Consider the following 26,972-nt stretch of genomic DNA (forward strand, 5'->3'; position numbering starts at 1 on the left):
TTGAAACGATATGAGCCCCATTGGACCAACCTTTATTGACATTACCAAGGCAAGGAAAGAGGTTCTGCCTCAATACTAGATAGTTTAATGCCCACAGTACAAACTAACAGAAAACATTAAAAAAAAAAACAAAAAAAAATGATACCTGCGATTGCTCCCCTAATCCACCACCCAAGAACAAAGATAGTGCTAAACTTGGCAGGTAATCCTTAAGCTGTGGGAGGGGAAAGCTAGGATGCGTTGGAGAAGTTCTTGTGATCATCTGAAACCATAATAACGCCGACATGGGAATTTGTCCATAAAGTACTAATACATGTTTTCCTTTTCATAAACACTAGTGGCAGGCTAAACTAACAATAATTGAAAATAATGGTGTATAAGTAGCTCTACCAGATAAACTTTTAATTGCAATGTAACCTCGAGATACAATATATTGCTAAATAATAAGAAATTTCTGAAAACCGGCAATTGCAACAGTGACAGTTATACTTGGAGTCCAATCACTGTTCCTTCCCCATCACCTGTACTGAAATGCAATTGGAAAGCTTAATGATCAGTGCTGCGCCCATTGAATATCCTTGATGTTGATCCCTTCCTTGACCATTTCATACAGCGGACTCATTTCCCTCAATTTCTCAACCTGCTGAACAGTGAGCTTCACTGCTCTGTCAATTTCAGCCTCGGTAGTGAACCTCCCAATTCCAAACCTAATAGAAGTGTGAGCCATGTCCTCCTCCACTCCCAACGCCCTCAAAACATACGAAGGCTCCAGGCTAGCACTAGTGCAGGCACTGCCACTGGACACAGCCACCTCCTTCAACCCCATGAGCAAACTCTCCCCTTCAACATACGCAAAAGACAAATTTAAATTCCCCACATAGCGCCTCTCCAAGCTCCCATTCACCACCACCCCATCAAGCTTCTCTCTAATCCCATTAAGGAGTCTTTGTTGCAAACTAGAAATCCTCTTCTCATCATACTCCATCTCGTTTTTAGCCACCTCGCACGCCGCACCCATGCCCACAACCAAAGGAGTGGGAACAGTACCACTCCGAATCCCCCTCTCTTGGCCACCTCCGTTCATCTGAGGCTCAACCCGAATCCTTGGCCTCCGACGTAGATACAAAGCCCCAACTCCCTTAGGACCATAAACCTTATGCCCACTCAACGACATCAAACTCACATTCCACTTATCCACATCAATCGGAATCTTCCCCAACGCCTGAGCCGCATCAGTGTGAAACGGCACATTAAACTCCTTGCAAATTCTACCAATTTCCTCCACCGGCTGAACTACTCCAATTTCATTGTTCACCGCCATCACCGAAACAAGCCCCGTATCGGGCCTAATCGCAGCCCTAAGCTTCTCCAAATCAATCAACCCGTCAGACTCAACCGGAAGATAGGTGACATCGAAACCTTCCTGCTGGAGGTGGCGGCAGGAATCGAGCACGCACTTGTGCTCCGTCTGGGTGGTTATCACGTGCCGTTTCTTGTCCTTGTAGAAATGCATGACGCCCTTGACGGAGATGTTGTTGGATTCTGTCGCACCGGAGGTGAAGATTATCTCCTTAGGGGACGCGCCTATGAGGGACGCCACCTGAGCGCGCGCGTGTTCCACGGCCTCGTCCGATTCCCAGCCGTAGAAGTGGGTGCGAGAGTGAGGGTTTCCAAAACGAGAGAGATAGAAAGGCAGCATGGCGTCAACTACACGCGGGTCCATCGGAGACGTTGCCTGGACGTCCAGATAGAGGGGTCTTCCGGAGATTCGAACGCCCTTCATAGTCATTCCCGAAGAGCTGTCCCCATCTTGTTCTGGCACCGCCGCCTCCACAGCCGTGGAGAGAAACTGGGGCCGAAGGATTTTGGCTGATTTTGTGAGGTGGTGACGGAGATTGGAAGCAATTAACTTAGAGGTCATTGGATCGGTGAGGTTTGTGGGATTATTAGTCCCACCTGCTACTGAGAAAATGAGGCAGAGAGAAGTAAGACAAGACCTAATTTTTGTTTCGATTATTTGATTTGATCGTTGGGGTTTCCAAATTGAAGATAACCATGAAGAAAGGGTTTTATCTCCCAACTCGTGGGTAATCCAACGGTGGAGAGTGAGTTGAGTGTAACCGACTTAGGTAATTTATGATACGATATCACATTTTGTAGATAGGGTTTTACACTGGACCCAATTCTCCTATTGGACGGCGTCGTTTTACATTTTCTCAACTTGACTTATTTCTATATAATTAAAACCAGAATTATGAAAATTATTAGAATAAAACAGCATTAGGGTGCTATAAACATGAGTCTCTAAGTTTAAATGTCATTGCAATTTGCAGTTTGAGCATAAAAAGTTGTTCTTCACAGCTAAAATCTGATTACCTGTTGGTAGGTAAGCGAGGAAGCTATCAAAGCCAGAATCATTGAAGTTTACTTCCAGAAAGAATGAAGCCTTAACCCAGTTTCGTCCTGGTAAAGTTACATGAATTTTTAAAAAATGGTTAATAACTTTTTCTTTAGATGTACTTTAGTAATATAATTATATTATATCTGGTATATATATATATATATATATATATATATATATATATATATATATATATATATATATATATTAGTTAATGGTCAAGCATTGATTCTGTAAGTAATCAATTTATTAAATTTTATAATAATTTTAAAAATTGTATCAACAATTATTTTAAACTATATGTGGTGATATGTAGAAATTAACTCTTCTTCAACTTAATGAAAATAATGTGTTTAAAATCAGGGGAAAAAACAATTATATTTCTATAGACTTAAAAAAGTTAATTCCAAAATCTTGTGATTATATAATGTAGAAACCAAGATAGATGAAAGTTTTAAACAGTAAAGTTAAAAAGTTAATATATATATATATATATATATATATATATATATATATATATTAAGTGATGGAGATGATTCTGAATTCAAGTAGAAAATATTTAAATTAAATTAAATTAACTGAATTGCTTAATTATGGTTTAGAGAAAAAATGCTTTTAATTAAATTAGTCCAAGCCGTTTGATTTGGGTTATAATCCAATAAAACCATAGATAGCACTATTTCAAATTCAATTTAATATTGAAATTTAGTTAAATAACACTCATATTCTATATAATTCAGTTTCATTATATTTTATTTTTAGAATAACAACAAATGTTTAAGTATAAAATTGTAATGTTAGTGTTTTTTTTTTTTTTACTTTTGAGGTAATTGTGTAAGAATTTGGATTTGGTATGCAAGTTATGCTAATGTTAATATGTATTTATTCTTAAAAAAAGTTATATCATTTATTTTTTATTTGAAAATTTAAACTTTTTCTTAAATATAAATGCTGCTTTTATTTTAATTTTGAAAATTCAGCTTTAATTTTTGTATGGTTTATTATTAAATATTAATTACAGGTTTAATTATTCCAATTATTAATTAAATTTAAATAAAATTAAAATTTATAATATTTTTTTTAGTGTACTAAAAACAAAATAGACTAATCCTGTTATAGTAAATCCACTATGTACTTTCTAAATTTCAACGCAACTGCAATTTTATTTTATTTTTACTTTGGTTTGCATAAACAAGTTATATATGGGTGAATTGTGTCAAATGACAATCGATAATTTTTTATTGACTTAGTGGGTTCGATGGATTATTTTATCTTTGATTTTAGAAAAAGTATGAGATTTTAAAAATTAAAAATATGTTAATTAATTTAATTTTAATTTTAAATTATATATATACTCTTAAGTTTACATACTAATTTAGTATTTAGTATTTTATAAAAAGAATTTATCATCACTTAAGTTTACATACTAATTTATTCTAAATCTGTGTAGATTATAATTAAGTAGGCCGAATAAAAAATAATCATTTTCAATTTAAGAAAGATTTCGTTAATTTATTTTATTTTATAAATCTTTAATATTGACCATCAGATCAAGCAGGTGCAGCTCATTGTACATGGTTATACATTGCTATTTTGTTCATTTAATTATTTAATTCGAAATAATTAATTTTAAAAAGTATATATTTAAAAATGGATAGAATATGTATCTTAAGATAAATAGAAAATTGTTTATTATAAAATAACTAAAAAAACAGATGAGCTATTTCCTTATCTCAAATTTCTTTGATAACAAAATACGAATATCTTTCTCTTTTTAATTTTTTGTCAGAAAAAAAAAATCTCTTTTTATTACTATTTGCAAATCATTTGAATTAGAAGTTGATAAATTATTACCCAACATAATTTCCTGAAGAGTAGTAATTCATACTTCAATGATAATGTTTAGATTATTTTTAATCATGCTCCATGGATAAAACAGTGAGAACAAAATATTTATCCTTTTAGATGCTTTTTTTAAGTTAAATTGGAGTAATATTTTTTTTACCCTTTTCTACTTTTGTCATCTTTATTTTACAATTAGTGACAATGTGGTAGTGCTTACAAATATTATTAGTCTTCATCTCAACAGGTGTAGAGGGAAAGGAGTAATGTGAGGTCCATAAAAAAGTACAAAAATGATTTTTTGATAAATAAATTTTTGACAAAATTATTAGATAAAGTATTTTTTTACATTTTTATGAAATTTTAAAAAATAAAATAATAAAGTTTTAGGATTTTATTTTATCATTATTTATCAAAGTTTGTCAAAATATCATTTTTCTTAAAAAAAAAGTAATTGACATGTTTAGATCATCTATACATAGGAATTCAAGATGTATAATGAAATGTGTCATTCAAATACGTGTTTTGCTTGCCATTTGTATTTGGATAGTTTATTTAACTCAACATTCTTATAAGAAAACAATATATTGCGAAGGAGAAGCTGCAAAGACAACAATGAGAATTTTAAGTTAGGAAGGAAAGATCGTCATCTTGATTTGGATCAATCTTCTACCATAGAAAGATATACACTACAACAAATTTGCATATTTGCAATTAAAGAATCCTTAACTAATCTTTAACTAATTCTTTGCAAAATGATGTAGTGAATGATTAACGATGAAACAGTGAGGACATTGAACCGTAGCTAAATGTTTTTTTATCCGGTTTGGGGTCTCAGTAGTTTTGAGAAAATTGTGATCTTTGGTTAAAAGTCTAAGATTTTATGAGATTGTGATGAATGAACTATGCATGATATATTATATTTTGTTATTTGTTTTAGTGATTATGCTTCTGTCTTAGTAGTGTTATTATAAATTAATATGTATATGAACGAAATATTAAAATAGTTATTTTGAGAGAGGAAATCCTACCATGAATTGATTTTGGTGTGGGGTGTATTGATGATAGCTACAAAGGTGAGATCATTTTAATTCTATTAATGATCGAAGTCAAATAGGCAACAATTACTAGTTGTAAGAGTTGAGGGAAATTCGTATCTAGAGTGATGGCATTAGTCATATTCCGAGGAGATATTGAATTTATCATGTCATGGTCAGTCGAGTTGGAAAAACTATCTACCCACAATATAAATATAGCTCTTGATAGTCAAGAGCGATTGAGCATTGACAGGTGCACAATCTCATAACACTAGTCAATACATTGGTCCTCCGAAGATCGAGTATGTAGTTCTTCATGCAGTGGCAGAGCATTAGTTTAGCAGGGAGGGGCTATGACCCCCCCAATATTTTTTAATTTTTTTTAAAACTATATATATTATTTTGAGATTTTTAAAAATTTTGAAATTAAAATTGTAGATAGTATATTTTAAAAATTGATAGAAATTAAATTATCTCTTTTTAGTTCTTTTATAAAATACAACATTTAATGTTAATAAATAATAAAACATAAAATCAAATTTAATAAAAAATAAAAATATTTAGGTTTAATTACTCTTTTGGTCTCTGTTTTCGTCTAAAAATTCAAATTTGGACTAAAAAATTGGAACTAAATTGAGACTAAAAAAACTGGAGGGCTAACTTGACATTGTTAGAAACACTAACCAAGTAATTAAACCAAACATTTATTAAGAATTTTTTTTTATTTTTTTCTGCCATTGCCTTCTTATTTTTTACAAAATTGTACTCATCTCTTACTCTCACTTTTTTTTTTGAAGAAGAAATGAAGTCAAACAGATAGTCATTATTTTTGTTCTCATTTCTCATTTGTTTCCTTCATTTCTCGAAGAAAAAAAATGTAAGTCTTTCTTGTTTGACTTGATGATGAAATATTAGTTTAATAATTATTAAAATTATTTTTTATCTCATGAGCCTTTTGTATACTCATTTTTTATGATTATAGAAGCAAAAAACAATGTATTATGTGTTTTTTGTAATCGATCTTTAATTGTGACTTGATTATAATATATTTTCCTCTAATAATTATGTCTCCCAATCTTTTATTAGATTATGGTAAATTATTTTTTAATATATTAAAAAAAGTATATCGATGAACAATAAGATAATAGATTCATTTTGCAAAAGTTATAAAAGGCTCACGAGATAAAAAAAACTATATGTGAAAAATGAAAACAAGATAAATTATACTTCTTCATTTTTTTATAGAAGCGTAATTCTTTGAAGCGTTATACTAATGATCCAATCAAATGATCAAATCATTATATTACTTTGGCCCCTCCAGAACTCTTGGTCAAGATCCGCCACTGTCTTCATGTTTGTTTGTACTTGATGAACCTTGGTAGGAGGTTCGTGGTGTGATTGTATGATGTGTCATTATATTCAAAATTGTTAGAATATTCTCTTTCAATTTAAAACTTATAAGTTTTAAATCATCTCTAGCTTACTCTATTTGTTCTTATGTGTTGGTGTTAGAGTTGTGAAAATGGGTTGGAACTCGCGAGTTAACCCGACCCATTACGGATTCAGCCCGAGTTGGGTTAATTTTTTTTTACAAATTTTAATACGAGTTCATTTTTGACCCGACACACCTAGAACCCGACTCACCCGGGTTGAACCTATGGTGAGTCGGGTTGGTGAGCCAACCCAAAAATAAAGGGTCACACAAGCATTTTTATTGTGTGTGACTTTGTATTTGGATCAAATTAGGTTTTTTTTTTTGCCAACACATTGGTATTTTTTGTGATTTTGTTTTGTAGTTAGAGTTTAACATCCTTTTGAATTGTATTTGGATTCTATTGAAGTTTATTTAGATTTTAATCATAAATATATTTTAATTTTTTTGGCTCGCTAATAAGTGAGTCGGGTTGGGTTGACTCACTAACTGACAAACTTCTGGTGGATCGAGTCGGATTATCTATTTTGACAACTCTAGTTGGTGTTATCTACCTAAGATGACTGTGAATTTCAAGAGAGTAGAAATGTAGAATCTGAAGAAGAACGATATTGAACCATTAAGAGAAACATTTTTAACTCATATAATTCACATTCAATAACAAGCTTTCAACCACTATTTTAGGAATGTTAACATAAAAATATATAAAATTACAAAATTAAACAAATGAATGAATTTTTTATATAAAATTATAACTACCATGAATACATACAATATTAGGGTTTTATTAGAATTTCACATTAAGCTTTATTCTATTTTAAATAGGTTTCATAATATCTATTTTAAACAACTTACTATTTTTGGACCACACTCCTACAATTTTCTTTTATCTGCACTTCAATATTTTACAAAAGAATATTTTGTATATTATTGTTAAGAGAAAATAACTCGAAATGTTTAATTTTATTATTAAGATCTACATCTTAATCTTAAGACTTTAGATGTCTCAATTTATTGTAATAAGTATGAGAGTTTTTTTTTTTTATAAAACATTATTGAAAACCTTAAAAGGCAGGATAAGAGAGAAAATATTAGAGGGAAGGAAAGAAAAGTGAATCCAGAAAATGATTTAGGATCTGCTCACTTCAAATTATTCATAGAGAGCGGCAACGATGGATTAGGAGTGATATATGCGTTCATTTAGGTGGATTTAAGAGTAAGAAAAGGTGACGATTTGCGAAATTCACTGATTTTACAATTCCGATTAAGTTGAGGTTATTTGAGAGGGACACATGTTTAAATACATTTTTAACCTCAAATTAAATATGTTTTCTTCATGTGCATGTGCGGTTGATGGAGAGGGATCTGATCTCATGAGGGTGGAACCAATCCATGAGAAAATGTGAGAGTGGATTTGATCCATGGCAACTGGAACCGATCCATAATAGTCCCAAATACACTTTTTATTAAACTAATGAGTCTTCCAAATCCATTGCAGAGTGGATTCCATCCATAACAGTATGATTTTCCTTCTTTTGGGCCATGTTTGTTTTTAAAAAGCAAATAATAATAATAATAATAATAATAATAATAATAATAAAATATATAAACATGTATACTAATTAATGATAATTACTATATTGTTAAATTTTAATATTTTTAATTCATCTAATTATCATTTAATTTTATTTTTACCATAAGGATATTTTAGTAATTTTTAAATTTTTATCCATTAAAACTTTTTTTAATCTATTTAATCAATTAAATTACTCACTAACTTTCACAAAATTCATCTTCAAATCCATTCTTTTTACCCTCTAAATTCATTCAAAAAACACACATATTCATTTACTCAAATTAATACAAATACATTTATGCTTTTTTTACCCACAAAATTTATTCAAAAAAACACATATTTATTCACTCAAATTAACACAAATACATTTTTACACTCTTACTTAAATTTATCGTGCCAAGCGAACACAACCTTACCGTCTACGACTAAAACCGTGGGTTTGAAGGGAAAGCACTGTTGGCAAGAGTAACCATCTCTTTCACCTTTATGGTTCAGCTTAATGTACCCTTGATTGCACAGCCATGTGTAGCAGATCAAGGTATAGAACGAGGGAAAAAATGCATTCATTAAATATATAAAAGTGATAAATAATGTTTATTTAATTTAGTAATAAATAAATAAAAGAGGTTGTTTAATACAAAATTGATGAGTAGTGAGGGGTCGGACAATGTAATAAGGGGTGGGTATAACGATAATTAAGTCAAATTAAGTAATTCTTTTCAATGTTGAAAGAAACTAATTGATGCATGAGACGAGTCAACACTATCAAAGCAAAGAACCAACTTTGCAGTGTACATTAAAAAAATAATTAAATTACGCAAAAATAATAATTTAATTTATTATTAAATACCATTTAAGTTTCTCTCAAACAAGATATGTATACTACAACTTCTATTTATTTTTTTTGCTACTCTTCAATAAAATAAATCTCACTTAATTGGTAGTAATTATTAGACTAACTAACTAAAACTTAAGAAAGTTATGAGTGTTGCGTAAGTGGTTTGGTCCTGTGATTGAAACAAATAAAAAGCTACAAGTAGAATTTGTACTAATTGTGAAGAAGGCCATTGAGGTAGCCATGCTTAAATTTTCCAATGATCCAAAATGTGTAACTAAAAATTCCAAAAGGGTTGCCACTTGCATAAAAAAAACCACGGAACATTTTTCTTTGGCCGGTGGTAACACCCTCTTTCGCGTCACTGCAATCACCCAGCTTAACTGTTTTCTAGAAACAAGTAGAGAGAGGACTTTTTCCCCAATTCCATTTTCAGTGTGCCCAATTGTCCTAAACTCAATGACCCTTTCTCTACACGGCTACACCCGTGACAATCAGTTACATAATCTTCCTTTTTATCAAAATTTAAAAAATCCCATCATCACGCAAGTAAAGAATAAAAAATAAACCGCTACAATTGAGAAATGCGTAATGCTTTTGGGTTCACAAAAAATAGCATACCAGATATGTATTGCGGAATTGTGGTCCAGGAACGAAGCTTGAAACAGAAGCACATCTACCGCATAGGGCGAGTCAATTCAGTTGTCATGTTCCATGTAAATTCCCATGAATTCGTTCCTTTTTTTAATGGCAGCAAAACGAGGGATTAGTTAGTTCCTTCAATCATACTTTAACTCATTTTTAGGTGAAATAAAACTGAGTCCACATAAACTCAGAAACTAAAACTAGGTCTTGCTATTGCAATTTCATCGCCCTTATTTTGTTTACAAAAAAAAATAGTTCTGGAATCTAACTTGTTTTTGTATGTATTATATATATTTTTAATTATACTCCTAACATGTTAACTAAAAAAACATTAAAAAGGAGAAAAAAGAAAAATGCGTCGTCGGATGCGACAGGTTGACTAATAGTGATGAGAGATGAGAAGCGACAAGGTTAGAAGCCGTTGATGTTGACGTTGTGTTGATCTAACGATTCTTGATGGAAATCGAGGGGGGATTTTTCTTCATCACCAACCACCCCAAGCGAATACACAACATCTTCCCTGCTCCACCCCGCACGCAGTAAAACCAATGATAGGACTCTCACGTGCCGCGCCATGGCCTCTTTGTTATTCAATTTCAACTCGTGCCTCTTCGGCTTCTCTTCCACCGTCATCATCTCGCGTATCTCCTCCTCCGTCCACCCTCCCTCTCTCAATTTCCACACCGTCCTATCCAGGCATCCCCCGAGCTCCTCCTTCGCGATGCCAAACCACCACCACCTCCCGCACCGAGCCTCCGCCAACTCCGACCAAAACCTCACCCTCCTAGCCGCCGTCGCAGCCCACACCGGCTCATCCATTTCCTGCGCCAGAAGCTCCCGGAAAAACCCCGACAAGTCGAAGCTCAGCAAACAGACATCCCCGCTGTCATCCACGTAGAAAACAGGGTTCCCGGCGGCGTCAGGGGAGGAGGGAATGTAGCAATGCCGGTAAATCGGGACGAGGAGCGGTGCATCATTTAACAACCGGCGAAGCACCTGGGTCGGGTCGGGCGGCTTCGGGCCCCACGAGGGGTGCCAGAAGCGCGTGTTGGAGACGCGACGGAGAATCAGGGAGGTGGGGAGGTTGAGGAGAATTTGGAGTTGTTGTGTTGAAGAGGAACGCCAATTGGGGAAGCCTTGTGATATGGGAAGACCCTGTTGGAGGATCGCGCGAAGGTCCGGTGGGAACGAGAATTTCAATTTGGATTCTAGGTTTCGGAGTTCTAGGTCCGACAATCCTTCGTCGATTACAACGTTTGAGGATTTTAGGTTGTTAAGGAGGGTGCTGGCGTACGCCGCGAATGAGAAACATATTCGTTTCGGCCTCGGCGGTTTCCGCTTCGCTTTCTCATCCTCCTCCTTCTCCTCAACTGTGGCCATTCTTCGGATTACGAAAACCGGTGTTCGAGAATTTGGGGAATCAAAACACAATGGGGATCACCAATTTTGTTACATACTTCCTTTTACCTAGTCATCAAACTCTGTTTTCTGTTTCCAATACTAGAATAAAGTCTTTACACGGAGAAATATACAGAGAGAGAAAGTTTGTTTGACTTTTATAGGTTTTTGAAAATAAAATTAAAATAAAAAATACACGGTGTTATGTTCTTGCTGTTAACCTACAGAGGAAATAGATGCATTGGGAACTCTATCTCTATCCATCTCAGACTCAGAATATGTATGGAGCTGTAACGTAGTTATGTTGCTACTCACCCACGTGTAATTCTCTATTGCCATTTAATATTTTCTTATTATTTTCTTTTTTTCTCTCCGCGTTCCTTTTTTTGCTGTGTATTCTTATTAGCTTATATCTATCATTTTTCTTTTCTGAGTTAACCCTACATTTGACCATAAGGTAAGAATTCTTATATAGAAAGGATTATAAACCATTAAATATAATGTCCATTCATGACTTTTTTATTATTAAATGAGGAATCATTGTTCTCCTCTTGATGATGAATGAATCTATATGGTTGGGGCATAGGAGAAGATTTTGATGTACTTTATGTATCTTGCTTAAATTAATTGCATTGAAATTAATTCACATGTTTGGCTTAATTACTTTTATGATGACCCACGATCCCTATTTTCTGCTAACTGCTATATAAATTTCAACAATAAAGTCATAAGTTTTAATTGAATACCTCCCACATTCTACCATAGAGTTCGGATCACGGATTTTATGCCCTGAATGTAAATAATTTTTAATACAAAAATGTCATTAAAAGTTTTTAGAAAATTAGAGTAATTGCAAAACTTTGTGTTTTCTTTTATATAAGATTATTTATAAATTTTTGTGTGTTTGTTTGCGTGGAATTACTGCAATTTAACCATATTCTCAATGAAGTAATTGATGACTATATTCTTTTAACACCACGTACAAGTTACAATTTTTCCCGTGTTATTTTATTTCTACTTTAAAATATTGAAACTTGTGTTATTTTTAATCACAAAGGAAAAAGAAAAACACATTTCTATTGTGTTAAAATTTTCTATTTTTGTAAGGAAAATTATATAGAAAAACTTATTTCCATTATATCAAAGGATTTTGAAAAAAAAAAGAAAAACATAAAGACGATTTCTTTTCAGTTAAATTTAATAATGAAAACATGTTTTTTGAGGTGTTTTTAAGTAAATACCAAAAGTATATTTTTATCTTTTCACTTTGGTCGGGAGTTTAAAAAGTATTACAGGGGTGCCAACAGCAAAGCTCTATAGTTTTTGTGGATCTACGGTGCGTTTCCTTATTTAATGTAATTCAGAAAATTTTTAAAATTCTCAATCACCAATAAAATAATATTTTATTATAATTCATGAGAAAACATAAAATAAAAGAAGTAAAAACGTTATGATATTCTTAGACTGTTAATAAAAGTGGAAACGCATCTGATTAAATAAAGAAGTTAATTTGGTACAGGCTGTTACTTTTTTTTTTAGTTTATTTTATTAAACTTGTTTCCATCATTAATAAAATGTTCAATCAATTTCTTCAACTTCAAAAACATAACCGCTTGACCATTTACCATCCAATTAACAAGAACATCGTCAATAAACAGATATAAATAATTTTAATTTAGACATAATAATAAGCACAGTGACAATTTACATAACTAATAACATTACCGACTGAGTCAAATTTTTTCAGGTTTAAAAATTAAATGAATTGACTAAACTCATAAATATTGCATTTACAAAATACAGGAGCTTAATTTAAACTTTTATTTATAAAGAAAACCCAGGACTAATGTAAAGTACAATTTTGACCTTTCGGTTTTGCATAAAAATCCAACCTTATTCTGCAAGTCCTTATTTAATTTGCGCTTAAGTTTAAACATTTAACAGCGAAATTATTTTAAAATATATAAGAGCATATTTATAATATATATATATATATATATATATAAGAATTTCTACAAAATAATTTATAAAAAAACTAATTTCAATTTTTGCAGTCTTTTCCTAAAAGTCCTCATAATAAAACTCAGCCAAAAGATTTTACATGAAAATATATTTATCTGTATTCAATTTACTAATATTAAAAATTAAGAAAAGAAACTATTTATATTTTTTTCGTTTATTGGGGTGGAAGGTGGAAGCAAATTTAATTTGACATGCACCCTTGCTAGTGTCGACATTTTCTTTTTAATTTTACTTTTTGAATAAAATTTTTTTAAATTAAAATTATTATTTTATCAATTTTACCATTCAAATGTCCGTTTTTTTAAAAAAATTTAACAGTTTTTCTCAATTTGACAGTTTTTTTAAACTTAATAATTTTTTAATTAAAAAATTTCCTACAAAATAAATATATTATTTATTTTATTATTTAATTATCATAAAAAAATTACACGGTGCATATGTCTTGACTGGTGCTATTTGAATAAAATAACATGATATTTCATATGTATTTCAGTTTTGGTGTTGTATTAACTTTCATATATATTATATTATAATATAACTGCAATGTTTCTTTTACCAAAATCGTATAAACAAGTGATTCATTAAGGATAAACCACTTGTAATTCCCTGAAATGAAATGGCAAAATATTAACAAAAAAAATCTACATACTGCTTTGTAATTCATACAAAAAATCTGGGCAATTTGGTGACTCTTCACCTAACTGGATGATTATCCCAATTGATCAGAGTTATCGCATAATCAAAAAACTCTACTGTTAAGGAAGTAGAAGCAAGACATTTCTTCACAAAACACTATTGCCATCTGTTAAGGTAACATAGCTTTTGGACTAGTTGCAAAGGCATTTACTCATGGGGCAACCAACCACCTAAGTCTTTTGTTCCACCAATTTCTTCAGCAGAGGAGCTAGCGTCATCCACCATGATCTCATTTTCATCTTTAGCTGATCCTTCAATATATTCTGAAACATCCTCCTCCTCTGCAAATCTCAAAGGACTCAAACTCCATCCAGGAGCTATGTTCCGTCCGTGTTGGATGAAAATGCCATCTAATACATCCATTGTAGTGTCTACCAAATGTTTGCCAGAATTCAACCCAATATTCCCGTTTCCTGTATTTCCAATAGATTTTTTAGATGAAACACTCTTGTCATGGTTCAACACTTTATCTGGTTCTGAGGGTCTCAAGTCTTTATCCTTTCCAAATTTAACATGTACTCGAATTCCACATGCCTGGACTCCCTTAGATTCCTGATGAACATGACCTTGACATGTAGACTTGGTTGGGTAAATCTGATTAATCTGGGTGTTGCAGCTCACATCTTTTACACTATTTAAGATGTTTACATTGTTTTCCTGCTGTGCCATTGTAGCCGTGAAACGAGTAGTTATTTCTTTGTTTTCCACCTTTTTAAGAATGACTTTTTCAAAGATGGGTTTAACTTTTTCAAAGGGTGATTTATTCTGAGACAGAGAGTTACACGTTGAAGGCCTTTTACCACCAGCAGGGAGGTAAGACTCGTTTAATGCATCGGCTGAGGCCAACGATCGATTAGGAGGTCTCCCTCTCTTCTTCAAAGGTTGAGTTGCTCCTGCAGACACTGTTCCCATAACTTGTTTAAAGGTCAGTTCTGCTTTCTGTTTGAATGAGGAGACTTCTTCTTGAAGATTCTTTAGCTTATCCTTGTAACCAGAAACTTCAGCTAGCAATTTATCTGTCACTCTCCGCAGCTTGGCATTCTCCGCTTTCTGTGAGAAAGAAGTTGTTCATGTCTGTAGTCAAGAGACTCAAGGCACTAGAAGTCATAATGATCACAATTTGAGTGTGACATGGGGAGAAGTACTCACCTCAGCTTCCCAAAGTTGTTGGTACTTCAGAGAAATTTCTGAAGGCGGTTTGATATTTCCTATTTTAGAAGAATGCTCTCCAGAAGCTGAGCAACTTGGCACCTTCGGTGTTGCTGAAGAAAAGTTAAGTGCACCAGGAAAACTGTGAGCATAAGGATGCTGCATTTGGTACAACTGAGTCATGTAAGAAGATGGACCCCAATAACCTGTAAACATCGTATCAAACTTTATGTTTTTGCTTAAATTCTGTTCCTGGCATTGACAATGAAGGAAGCAGACACTTCAAAAGCAAAATACTGATCATGTTCCGGACTCATCCATGTTGAACAATTCAATAATTGTCCATATAGCTTTTAAACTTGTAAACCAAATCAAATGAGAACACCACAATAATTATACAAATTATAGTATAGTATTTGAAATGTCTAGATGTATACATTGACCCATGCTCTTCATTATATTGTTTTATGCCATTATATTATAGTCCTGTTAAGTTTGTTATATTCTTGCTTTCTAGATGACAATAATATAGAAGACTGTGTACTATCAAGTAGTAAAATTCACCATGCTCATATACTTACATATGTGTCAGTTTCAACTCTAAAATAACTGTTGTGTAAAGTACTACATGCCATGTGAAGAGTAAAAGTTGCATACTTACATGGAAAGACAGGACATGGGTAATTGTAACACATACTAGGAGGTAGTGTCTGTGTTGTTGAGGAAGATGCTGCTGGAATGCCAGGATCAGTGAATGGGTAATAGATGGTAGGGGCATTTGCTCCAAGTAATGGGCCAGCCACGGCGGTGGGTGGATGAGATTGCCAAAAGGGTGACGTTGACTGGGCAAATAAGTGTGGAAACTGCTGCCATTGATTTGGGGCACCACCAGGTGCTGATGCTTGGGTGGCGAAGTGCATTGCAAAGAACTGTTCTGTGGCACTTTGAGGAGTGTGGGGCTGTTGAACAATTGAAGCCTGTTGTTGCTGATTTGAGTTAGGTGTGTTCTCCAGTGAAGTTGAGGAACTGCTAATTTTGGCATTCGGAACAACATTCACATTTGGTTGTGCATTCTGTTGCTTGGTCTGTTAATAATCATATTCATCTAAATAAATTCAGCAGGAGTATTTCAACAACACAAAATCGAAATACATACATGTTATATTTCTTCACATACGAGGTATTCGTGTTCCTTCTCTAGATGATTACCCTAAGATACCCAAGATGGAAGAAAAGTGGATAATACAATTTCTTTTGTCAAACATACAAAATTCAAGTGAGTATTTAAAAATAAAGAATTAATCTTTAATTCCTTTACTTAAAAATTCATTAGTTTCCCTACGTATGACTGACATTCATTTTTTGTCTGTTATTCTGTGGCGGCAGTAACAAAGAACTCAGCCATACAGAGCAGGAAGAAAAAAAAACGAACAAAAATAAAACATTGTTCACAAGAAGATGATTTTGTAAAGGCAAAGATTGGTTAGTTTGGTAGAAGTGAGAGATAGGAGAGTTCCATACCTGAGTTTCATCATTTGTGTGAGATTCTTGATTACAAACGAAAGCTAGTGTCTTGTTCTTCTTTCTTTTATCCATAGGCTCTAATAAAAAAAATAATAACCTAGAACCGGCAATGCAAGGATTTCCTAGGTTAAAGCTGTAAATATGATTTGGAGACGAAAACCTTCAGTTTTCTTGAACTACTTACCTGGGAGAACCCGCATGAGTTTTCACACCTTTTTCTCTCTCTGCTCTCTCTCAGTTCTTGGGTTGACTGAAGACTAGTTTTTATTTACCAAACCATGTAAAAAAAAAAAAAAAAAAGAGGAGAATTTACTGTGACTATACATGGGTTGATCGAATTTTGTCTCCCTTTCTGGCCTGCAATGTCACACAATTGCATTTGTATTTGTACTACTGTTTATTTTCAAGACATTGTTTAAGTATAATAATTAAAACTAATTAAATGAGTTTAAAATAAATATTGTAGTTTAAATAATGATGATAAATGTCATTAAAAATATCATACTTTACTTCTACACGGTTAAGATTTAATGCAAAACTCTTCAACATCAATAATTTTTAAAAATTTATATTCTTTGCTGATTTTTTTTTATTGTTTTTTTTGCTGTATTTTTAAAATAAGTTGATGGTCAATGATTTTAAAATTTTAAAATATTTTGAATTTTTTTTAAATATTAATATAATATATTTTTAATGTTTAGCGTCGAAATAATACCGAAAAATTCAGAATTTGAACTCAATTTTTAATTAGTCATTATTGAAGATTCAATTTTTGAAATATCCATACACTTAATTTGACTATAATTGGGGTGAACTAGATTCTCATATTTAGATACAGATTAAATTAAAAAAAATAAAAATTTACGATACTCAATTAACAAAAAATAATAATACAGATTCAATTAAAAATATAAAAAATTAATAATTAAAAAAATTAATACTTATTTAATTAAAAATATATATACTTTAATTAAACTTAAATATTAAATAAAAGGAATTTGATCTTTGATGTAAATAACTAGAGAATGGAACTTTGAAAAGTATATTTAATGTTGCCCGTAAACTCAATTTTTTAGTCCATATAAACAAGAAAAATGACAAATATACCTTTTCACGTGGATGTGGAGTAGACCTATTTGGTTAATTTCACATCTGAATAAATATATGTAACACACCCAAACATTACAATCATTAAAAAGATTTTGGAAACTTCCATAATTATTATTGATCTCGTGATAACATAAAAAATCAATTATCACTTTGATTATGTGAAATACATTATACAATTTTTATTTGCAAAACTACAACATTTTGGTTAGTCGGTATAGTATTTTAGTTAAATTAATATAATTGTAGGTTAAAATCTAAGTAGTATCAAATTGGTGTATAAAATTTTAGTATTTTACATATATCTCCACTTTGTCGATAAAGAAAGTATCATGAGTGACGTCCAAACATAATACCAAACTAAACATATTGAAGAAAAGATTGCGTCGATACCAATGAAGTTTTCAATTCTAACAGAGCCACGATCATATCATTGAAGTTGTTTTGTGGTGGACCAGAGCAAGGACAATCACATGGAAACAACATATGCAAACAACTTAGAAAGCAAAACTAAGGAAAGTACATAAAAGAAACCAAGCACGAAAACAAACATAAATAAAAAGTAATGACATACAAAGTTGGTAATCAATACTCATCCCCTTCCTCGCCTTCTTCGCCTTCCCCAGGCTCTGCACCGACCTCCTCGTAATCCTTCTCAAGGGCAGCAAGATCTTCACGAGCCTCGGAGAACTCACCCTCTTCCATGCCCTCACCAACGTACCAGTGCACAAACGCCCTTTTAGCATACATAAGGTCAAATTTGTGATCAATGCGTGAGAAAACCTCAGCAACACTGGTGGAGTTAGAGATCATGCACACTGCTCTCTGCACCTGGGCAAGATCTCCCCCTGGAACAACAGTTGGAGGCTGATAATTGATGCCGCACTTGAACCCAGTGGGACACCAATCAACAAATTGAATAGTGCGCTTGGTCTTAATAGTAGCTACAGCTGCATTCACATCTTTAGGGACCACATCGCCTCTGTACATCAGACAACAGGCCATGTACTTGCCGTGTCGAGGGTCGCACTTGGCCATCATAGAGGACGGCTCAAACGCGCTGTTTGTGATCTCTGCAACTGAAAGCTGCTCATGGTATGCTTTTGCCGCTGAAATCACAGGAGCATAGGATGAAAGCATGAAGTGAATCCTGGGATATGGTACCAGGTTAGTCTGAAACTCGGTAACATCCACATTAAGAGCACCATCAAATCTCAGAGATGCAGTCAGTGATGATATCACCTGAAAACATTATCATGATGATATAAAATGATATAAAATCAGAATTTTTACTTCCACTGAAATGTTTGTGTTGAACAGCACACAAACCTGAGAAACTAAACGGTTAAGGTTAGTGTATGTGGGTTTCTCAATGTCAAGGGAACGCCTGCAAATATCGTAAATGGCTTCATTGTCAAGTAGCACAGCAACATCGGTGTGCTCCAAAAGGGAATGCGTGGAGAGGACGCTGTTGTAAGGCTCAACAACAGAGGTTGAAACTTGTGGAGAAGGATAGACAGTGAAACCCAGCTTGGATTTCTTGCCGTAATCCACAGAAAGTCGTTCCAAGAGAAGGGAACCAAGACCAGAACCAGTGCCACCACCCACAGCATTGAAAACCAGAAAACCCTGAAGACCAGTGCAGTTGTCCGCAAGCTTTCTGATGCGGTCCAAGCAAAGATCAACTATCTCTTTCCCAACTGATTCAAGAGATTACCGTAAGAAAAATAACATGTTATTAGTAATTACAAAATGGAAGAGAATGCACAGCATATATTGTGAAATGCGCGAAAAAGGGGGAAAGAAAGAGTACTGGTGTAGTGGCCACGAGCGAAGTTGTTTGCTGCATCCTCCTTTCCACTGATAAGCTGCTCAGGGTGGAACAATTGGCGGTATGCGCCGGTCCTAACTTCATCAATGACAGTGGGCTCAAGATCTACAAAAACTGCACGAGGCACGTGCTTTCCTGCACCAGTCTCGCTGAAGAAGGTGTTGAAAGCATCGTCACCTCCACCTTTCGTCTTATCGCTCGGCATATGCCCATCAGCCTAATAAAACACCACACCACACAACAACGCTCAACACCCACCCATTCCAACCAAATAACTTCTTCGCATATTGCACACTCAACAAATTCAACATTGGCTACAATGAACATGCGTAGATTTCAATTTTTTTTAAGACGATTTCTTAGCTATTGCCATTGATCGTGCATGGAAAAATGTTAAGATCAAAGTGGATCCACACGCAATTGGTCATAAACAAGGAATTCGAATTACAAAATAACTAAAAAAAGGAACGTTTTATAATGTGTTGTTGGATTTGAAATATCCGAAACGGATCTTGAATTTATGAGGAAGGCGAAACTGGATAAAAGCAGTTGGATTACCTGAATGCCATGCTCGAGGCAATAGAGCTCCCAGCAAGCATTTCCGACCTGAATGCCAGCCTGGCCAATGTGGATGGAAATGCACTCTCTCATTTTTCTCAGAGATGAAAATGGAAGGTACGAGAAGAAGGAGAAGAATGCAGAGGTTAGCGTTTATGAAGACGCCACTCCCTCTAGTTTGTGGCAGAATGATCCGTTTTTCTGGTTTGGGTTTTTTTTCTCTCTTTTATAGATGTTGAAGTCTAGAACTTTATTAAACTCAAGAGGGTAAGTGGAGGTTTAAACTTTAACCACGGTTAAGTTGTTTCTTTTTATGCTACCCAGTGGGGAACGTGAACTCAAACTTTTCTGTTTCCGATTTTACCCTCCTGCTTCCTGTTCACGCGCTCCGTGACTCATCACCCTCCACGTGGATACCTTCTGTGCAACGTAAGGTATCCTTCTTTCCAAATTAAGACTCACTTTTATTACTATTTATTTATTTCGGGTTATACCATTTGAATGGGTTGTAACCTATAATGGTCACTGTAACCGAGTCAATTTTTAAATCCAATCATGTTTTTGTATTTATATAATACAAAACCAACGGACAAATAGTGTTGCAACTTTCAAATTAATTAAAAGTTTAAATAAAATAATTTAAGAGAGATACACATAAAGATATAAGATAATTATACAGATATTTATAGCATAAAGAATTTTATAAAGCCATAACAAAGTGTAGGCTTACAAGGGTGTGAAATGTGTAAAAGAGTTTCTTTTTATTTTTATTTTCGGGCAATTGGATGGGCAGCTTTTTGTATTGGAATCACCCTTGCTTGAAAACCAAGCCTTCTTGAGGGAAAGGGAAAGAAGCGGAAGAAAGATTCGGCCTTTTAGGGAGGGAAATAGGAAAACAATTTCGCCCTATAAAACAAAATATACATTTTCCTGCCAACACACCAACAATAAGCTACTCCAACTCTCAACTTTATCTAGTACTTATCTTCAATAAATATTCAAACATAAATTTTAATTACCAGAACTTGTTTCTTTTACAAACTTTCTCATGGAGAAGAGACACAAATCTTTAAATTAAAATTTAATTTAAATTAAAAGAATATTTAAAAAAATTATGTAAGAAAATTTCTATAATATATATTGTTGAGAATATCTGGAGTAAGTTTACTTTTATAAAAAAAATATTTATAAAATTTTGACACTATTGTATAAGTGATTTATAGAATCATAAAAACAAGATCTATATATATTAAATAATATTTTAAATAAACATGAAACCAAAGTTGTTCGAGCTTCAACAATAAAAAAAAAAAACATAACTATAAATACACTAGTTACTTTAAACTCAAATCCAAACTTATACTTATATAAACTTACAATAATATAGTTGGTATTGGAATTTATCTATGAGTTTAAGTCTTAAATAGAAATAAGAAAATTAAATACTTTATAAGAATTAAAACTCATAAATTTAATATCTGATTAGTGTTGTTTATTTTCTTAATAAACTCTTCTTAAAGACCATGTCAATAGTATCAAAGACAATAATTAATCTTAATGACTTGAATGAATCTTTCTTGCAAAGACTCCTCATCTATATTCATGTTTCAAAGAACGATATAAACAAATGTTATAATAATACAATAAAGAATAATATCAGTAATAGCCTTAAATTTAATTGATATCTAAATTTCATACATGAAATGGAAAGAGAATTAAGAAAAGGTACAAAGACACATTTGAAATTGAAAATATGTAATAAGTTTCTATTGTTTTTTGAATTAGGGATTAATTCATTATTAGTGTGAAACCACGTAAAATTACACTAAATCAAATTAATAATATATTATATTTATATTAAATTTATTAATTATTATTTACGTTAAAATGTTTACTTATAGTATGTACACTAAAGTCATTATTAATTATTTAATTTGACTGAACTTGACAAATATTAAATGAATTGAATTATAAGAAAAAAAAAGTAACTAAATAAAAATTCTTCGTGAAAAACGAAATTAAAGACTAAAAAGAACTATAAAGATTTTTTTTAATTTCTTAATAAAAAAATTGTTTATGAGTTTGAATATTTAAAATTAAGACATTCTCATGTGTTAATAAATAAATAACGACGAATAAAATACAAAAAAAAAAATACAAATATTCAAACGTAAATCTTAAAAAATATACAATGAAGATTATGAAAAAAAAAAACACTTTTAGTAAATATTGAAAGAGTAAAACTTAAGAAATAATGAAAAATTTTGTCCAAGAAAAAATTCTTCAAATAAAAAAAAGAAGTAAAAATAAGTTTTTTTGAATTGTCAAACAAAACAATAATGTTTAAACAAATAAATTTAGGAGGCAGACTACTATGAAAATATTTCTTTAGGATGAGTTTGAATAACAGTTGAAGATCCAAATTTATTTGTGATAATAATACCTAAATATATGATGTATTTTCATAAAGCATACAGAAAAAAGTAAGATCATAGCAAATATATGATGCTAAAGAGTGCACGAAGGTATTTCTTTATAGGGCATTATGGTTGTGACTTGAATCTCCAATTCCCTGCATCCTCTTACTTTGACCAAAGAAAGGATTCAGAGCCATCGTATACACAAAAAGATTTACTTTTGACAAAAAAAAATACAATATATACATTTTCATTCAACGAGTAACTAAAAATTACTCCTTAGCCATTAAATCTTAAAAAATATATATGCTCAAAATTTCCTCCTAAATAAGACTTCATGCATACAGAGACATCAATCGCTTTCTTTCTTGTGGTGACAATTGACAAAACCCAATGCAAAAGTTGGGACCTTTTGTGGACAGAGCCTGTGAAGCTCAACACACTATCATGGCAGTTTATGGTCCTTCAGCAATTCAACCACCCTTCTCATCGACGGTCTATTAATGGGAAACGCCGAGGTGCAGAGTAGGGCCACATTTAAAACCTTCTCGACCTCTCCATAGTCACAAGTGCTTGGGTTCAATCTTGGGTCCACAATCTTGGTCATAATAGCATCTTTACCACCTCCCACATTGCCACTTCCTCTTTCAGAAGACGGTGACAAAACAATCTCAGTCATCCATTTCACTAGGTCCTTGTTCTCACCAAATGAACAGTCATTTGGCCTCTTCCCGGTGATCAATTCCATCAGCACAACGCCAAAACTATACACATCGCTCTTCTCGTTCACTTTCATTGTATAACCATACTCTAAAAAAGATCAGATAGTTAGAGATATAGTTTCTTAAACCTTGTGTTCATATAGGGAAAAACAAAATAACACTGACCTGGAGCAATGTAGCCATATGATCCAGCAACCTTGGACATAACAGCATCCTGGGTTGTCTCAAGCTGCAATGTCTTAGCGAGGCCAAAGTCTGCGACTCTTGGCACAAACTCGTGGTCCAGCAAAATGTTATTACTCTTCACGTCCCTGTGAACAATTGGCGGCACACAATCATGGTGCAAATAAGCCAACCCCTTAGCCGCACCCACCGCAATTGCAAACCTTCTCGACCACTCCTTCAACTCCCCACACATTTCCTCACCATGCAACGCATCCCCTAAGCTCCCCTTCTCCATGTACTCATACACCAATACCCTAAACTCATCACCACTGCAACTAAACAACAGTTTCACGATATTGGCATGCCGAATCCTACCCAACGTCTCAATCTCCGCCCTGAACACCAATTCGGTGTCAGACTTATGCACACCGCCGAACAGCTTCTTCACTGCCACCGTCTGCCCCGTCTTCAGCCTCACCCTATATACCCGACCCGAACTCCCTGCTCCAATCACGTTCTCCCGGGTTAAGTTTGAAATAATTTCTTCTTCGTTGAACCCAACCCTCTGAAACGAGGTTGACATATACGATTGCTTGGATTTACCGCGCGTCTTGCTCTTCAGGTACCACAACATGGACCCCACCAGGAGCGAAGCGCAGGCAACTAAAACGACAATCGCAAGCAGAGAAAACGGCCTGCGTTTCGAACAAGGAGGTAGGGTTTTGATCACGCCGCTGCACAGACCCGGGTTTCCCTCTAGACTGGAAAAGTACATTTGGCGGTTGAAACCTGAAGGAACCTCCCCGTAAAGATTGTTGTCAGAAACGTTGAACTGGTTGAATCTGAGGTTCGTCAACTCCACCGGAATCTCCCCCGTTAAAGAATTACTGGCGAGATCAAGGTTTGTCAAATCCTGTAAACTGCCAAGTTCTCGCGGGATTGAACCGGAGAATCGGTTAAACGACAGGTTCAACTCTGTCATGTCGTTCCAGAGGGCCACGTTACTGGGTATCTCGCCGATGAACATGTTCTCCTGCATCTTAAGTTTCTGTAACTTTTTCAACCCAGTTATGCACGTGGGAACTTCTCCGGTGAAGCGGTTCTTGCTGACGTCAATCTCCAGAAGGTTAGGGAGTTGACATATTCGCGTTGGGAATTTGCCAGAAAAATCGTTACCAGACAAAATGAGTTTGGTGAGTGCCGTAGAGATGGAAGCAGAGACAGAGCCTTCAAACCTGTTGTTGGACATTTCAAGAAACTGAAGCCCAGTAAGGGTCCAAAAAGCGGGAGGCACCTGGCCTGATAACTGGTTGTTCTGGATTCTGACATAATAAAGAGAATCGCACTCCCCGTATGGCTCAGGGAGCGTTCCTGAGAAGCGATTCGCGAACGTGATGAGACGCTCGAGTTTGTTTCTCTTGCAGAGGTACTTTGGCAACTCTCCCAAGAAGTCATTCGTCGAGACATCGAATTCCTGTATGTCGGAGTTTTGTCCCAGATCTTGTGGAAGTGTCCCGGTGAAGCTGTTGTTGAAGAGTTTCAGCTCTTGCAGGTTGGGGTTTGAAGCTAAACTTTCAGGAATTTCCCCCCCAAGAAGGTTGTCATTCAGGTTGAGAGAATAGAGACGCAAAGATGCGATTGCATGTGGTAGTTTCCCGGTGAGACCGTTCTGAGAGAGGTCCAAGAGCATTAAACTACTGAGGTTTCCTAAACCTTGGGGTAATTCACCGGAAAGCTGGTTTTCAAATAGTTCAATTTGTTCAACGTTTTTCAGGCCTGAAATGCTGTTTGGGATGTTACCACACAACCCGTTTTTAGATAAATCTAAGTTTTTGAGCGAGGTGAGGTTCCCGATAGTGGGTGGAATTTCCCCTACGAGGTTAACACCAGCGAGGAACAGTGTTTCAAGACTAAAGAGGTTTCCTAGTTGGGGAGGCAACGGTCCTGGTTTGAAGGTGTTATAAGCTAGTTCCAAACGAGTTAACTCACTGAGGTTGCCTAAAAAGGGAGGGATCGTTCCGCTCAGAAGGTTTCCGCATAAATTGAGCACTCTCAGACGTGGAATCTGTCCAAAACTCTCCGGAATGTTGCCAGTGAAGTTGTTTGTCGAAAGGTCTAACACTCTAAGTTCGGTAAACTCCGGCGGGAATTCCGGCAGGTCTCCAACGAAGACATTGTCGGAGAGGTTCAAGAGACGGAGGTGGGAACAGAGGAGCAGGGAGTTGGGGGAGACAGAGTTGGAGAGAAAATTGGATCCGAGAGAGAGGTTTTGGAGGGTGTGAATGCGACAAAAACCGAAGGGGAACTCGCCGTAGATTCCAATTTCTGAGAGGTCAATAGAGACAAGTGATTGGTTTTGTGCGTCGCAGGTAATGCCGGTCCAGTTGCAGGGGTTGTGGTCTGCGTTTGGAACCCAGTCATGGAGACTCTTGTTGTTGTCTTCAAGCTGGGTGTTCTTAACCCGAAGTAAAATTCGAGTCTCTCTTTGGAGGGAAACCGTTTGGGATAAACCATTTGAGAACAATGTACATAAAAGTAAAAACAGAAACAATGGCTGAGGCATGTTGAACAATACAAAGAGAGCGAAGCAAGGAAGAGTTTAATTTGCTCTGAGCAAATGAAAATGCTTAACTTTTGATGGAACCTTGCGACCTTGTTGTTGGGTACGAGTCTCACACCGGTTCCTCCCCCCGTGATAGCTCATCTTCTTCTTCATGCATGCGTGCAAATAGTGACAAGTGGGAAGCGGACATGACTGAAGGGAGCTCACGCGGGTGTCTTTGTTGAAGTATTTAAAAGGGTATCATCTTTTAGGATTATGAGAGGGAAAGGGGATGTGGAGTGGGAAAGGGACGTTTGTGTATGAGAGACGTGATTCGTGTTGGCGTATTTTCAAAGTTGTGAGAGAAGTGGCAAAAAGGAACTACTTTTACTGTGCACGCCGAACCTGAAGCGGAGAACATGGGACACTGCCAATGGACAGAGCCATACTTCCAGAAAGAAGAATCACTTTTGGGATCGCTTTCTGGTGGATGACACTTTGACACCAGCCAGATAAATGATACTGTTGTAGGTTCCTGGTATCACCAAAGAGAACTGTGTTTTAAGACTTTGGATTTTATTTGGACTAGTTTGGTGTGGATCACATCATTTCAATTTGACACCTATTCTCTTTTCTCTTTCTTCTACAGGAATACTGCAACTAAAAAGGCACCATACGAATTATAAGAGTTTCTGATCCTAGAACTCAGACATTCCAAAATTCAGAAATTGAATTTGTTCCACCCGGCACCTATATTCTACTGTAAGAACAACTACTACTTTGGAAAGAATCGAATGTGAGTGAAACAGGAATAATAATTATACACATCCACCTCATTGGGGTGAAGTAGGTACGCAGAAGAAAGTGATAACAAAGGAAACGATAAACTAATTAATAATTCCTTCTGATTTAATTTGTTACAAGTCGATTCTCAATTTATCATTTTAGAAAACCATATTTATTTAAATGCTCAGATTTTGATAACGTATCAACAGTTTTAATCTATGCAAAAAATCATCCACACAACCAGGATATAAACTATCTATTTACCTATAAAGGTATCACTGTGAACT

At 34.4% G+C, this 26,972-nt stretch overlaps 5 protein-coding genes across 5 annotated transcripts; all 5 read right to left on the minus strand.

Annotated features, from left to right (window-relative positions):
- On the minus strand, positions 1-2,110 carry LOC114173479 (cysteine desulfurase, mitochondrial). Its single transcript, XM_028057919.1, has 2 exons — positions 522-2,110; positions 1-262 (listed from the first exon to the last, which is right to left on the minus strand). The coding sequence occupies exon 1, from the start codon at positions 1,919-1,921 to the stop codon at positions 554-556; it is 1,368 nt and encodes a 455-aa protein (XP_027913720.1). The 5' UTR covers positions 1,922-2,110; the 3' UTR covers positions 1-262; positions 522-553.
- Positions 2,111-9,960: 7,850 nt separating this feature from the next.
- Positions 9,961-11,506, minus strand: LOC114171528. The gene has a single exon (XM_028056488.1). It carries the CDS (start codon positions 11,146-11,148, stop codon positions 10,180-10,182), a length of 969 nt encoding a protein of 322 aa, XP_027912289.1. The 5' UTR covers positions 11,149-11,506; the 3' UTR covers positions 9,961-10,179.
- A 2,309-nt stretch (positions 11,507-13,815) lies between these two features.
- Positions 13,816-16,772, minus strand: LOC114174117. The gene is made up of 4 exons (XM_028058876.1): positions 16,555-16,772; positions 15,695-16,118; positions 15,034-15,239; positions 13,816-14,934 (listed from the first exon to the last, which is right to left on the minus strand). Exons 1-4 carry the CDS (start codon positions 16,627-16,629, stop codon positions 14,032-14,034), a joined length of 1,608 nt encoding a protein of 535 aa, XP_027914677.1. The 5' UTR covers positions 16,630-16,772; the 3' UTR covers positions 13,816-14,031.
- A 1,259-nt stretch (positions 16,773-18,031) lies between these two features.
- On the minus strand, positions 18,032-20,312 carry LOC114169430 (tubulin alpha-4 chain-like). Its single transcript, XM_028054573.1, has 4 exons — positions 20,054-20,312; positions 19,478-19,712; positions 18,994-19,364; positions 18,032-18,906 (listed from the first exon to the last, which is right to left on the minus strand). Exons 1-4 carry the CDS (start codon positions 20,144-20,146, stop codon positions 18,250-18,252), a joined length of 1,356 nt encoding a protein of 451 aa, XP_027910374.1. The 5' UTR covers positions 20,147-20,312; the 3' UTR covers positions 18,032-18,249.
- A 2,257-nt stretch (positions 20,313-22,569) lies between these two features.
- Positions 22,570-26,659, minus strand: LOC114174270 (LRR receptor-like serine/threonine-protein kinase HSL2). Its single transcript, XM_028059082.1, has 2 exons — positions 23,358-26,659; positions 22,570-23,280 (listed from the first exon to the last, which is right to left on the minus strand). The coding sequence occupies exons 1-2, from the start codon at positions 25,918-25,920 to the stop codon at positions 22,916-22,918; spliced, it is 2,928 nt and encodes a 975-aa protein (XP_027914883.1). The 5' UTR covers positions 25,921-26,659; the 3' UTR covers positions 22,570-22,915.
- Between the last annotated feature and the right edge of the window lie 313 nt (positions 26,660-26,972).

The sequence above is a fragment of the Vigna unguiculata genome, chromosome 2, assembly GCF_004118075.2.
Source record: "Vigna unguiculata cultivar IT97K-499-35 chromosome 2, ASM411807v1, whole genome shotgun sequence".
In the NCBI taxonomy this organism is placed as follows: Eukaryota; Viridiplantae; Streptophyta; class Magnoliopsida; order Fabales; family Fabaceae; genus Vigna; species Vigna unguiculata.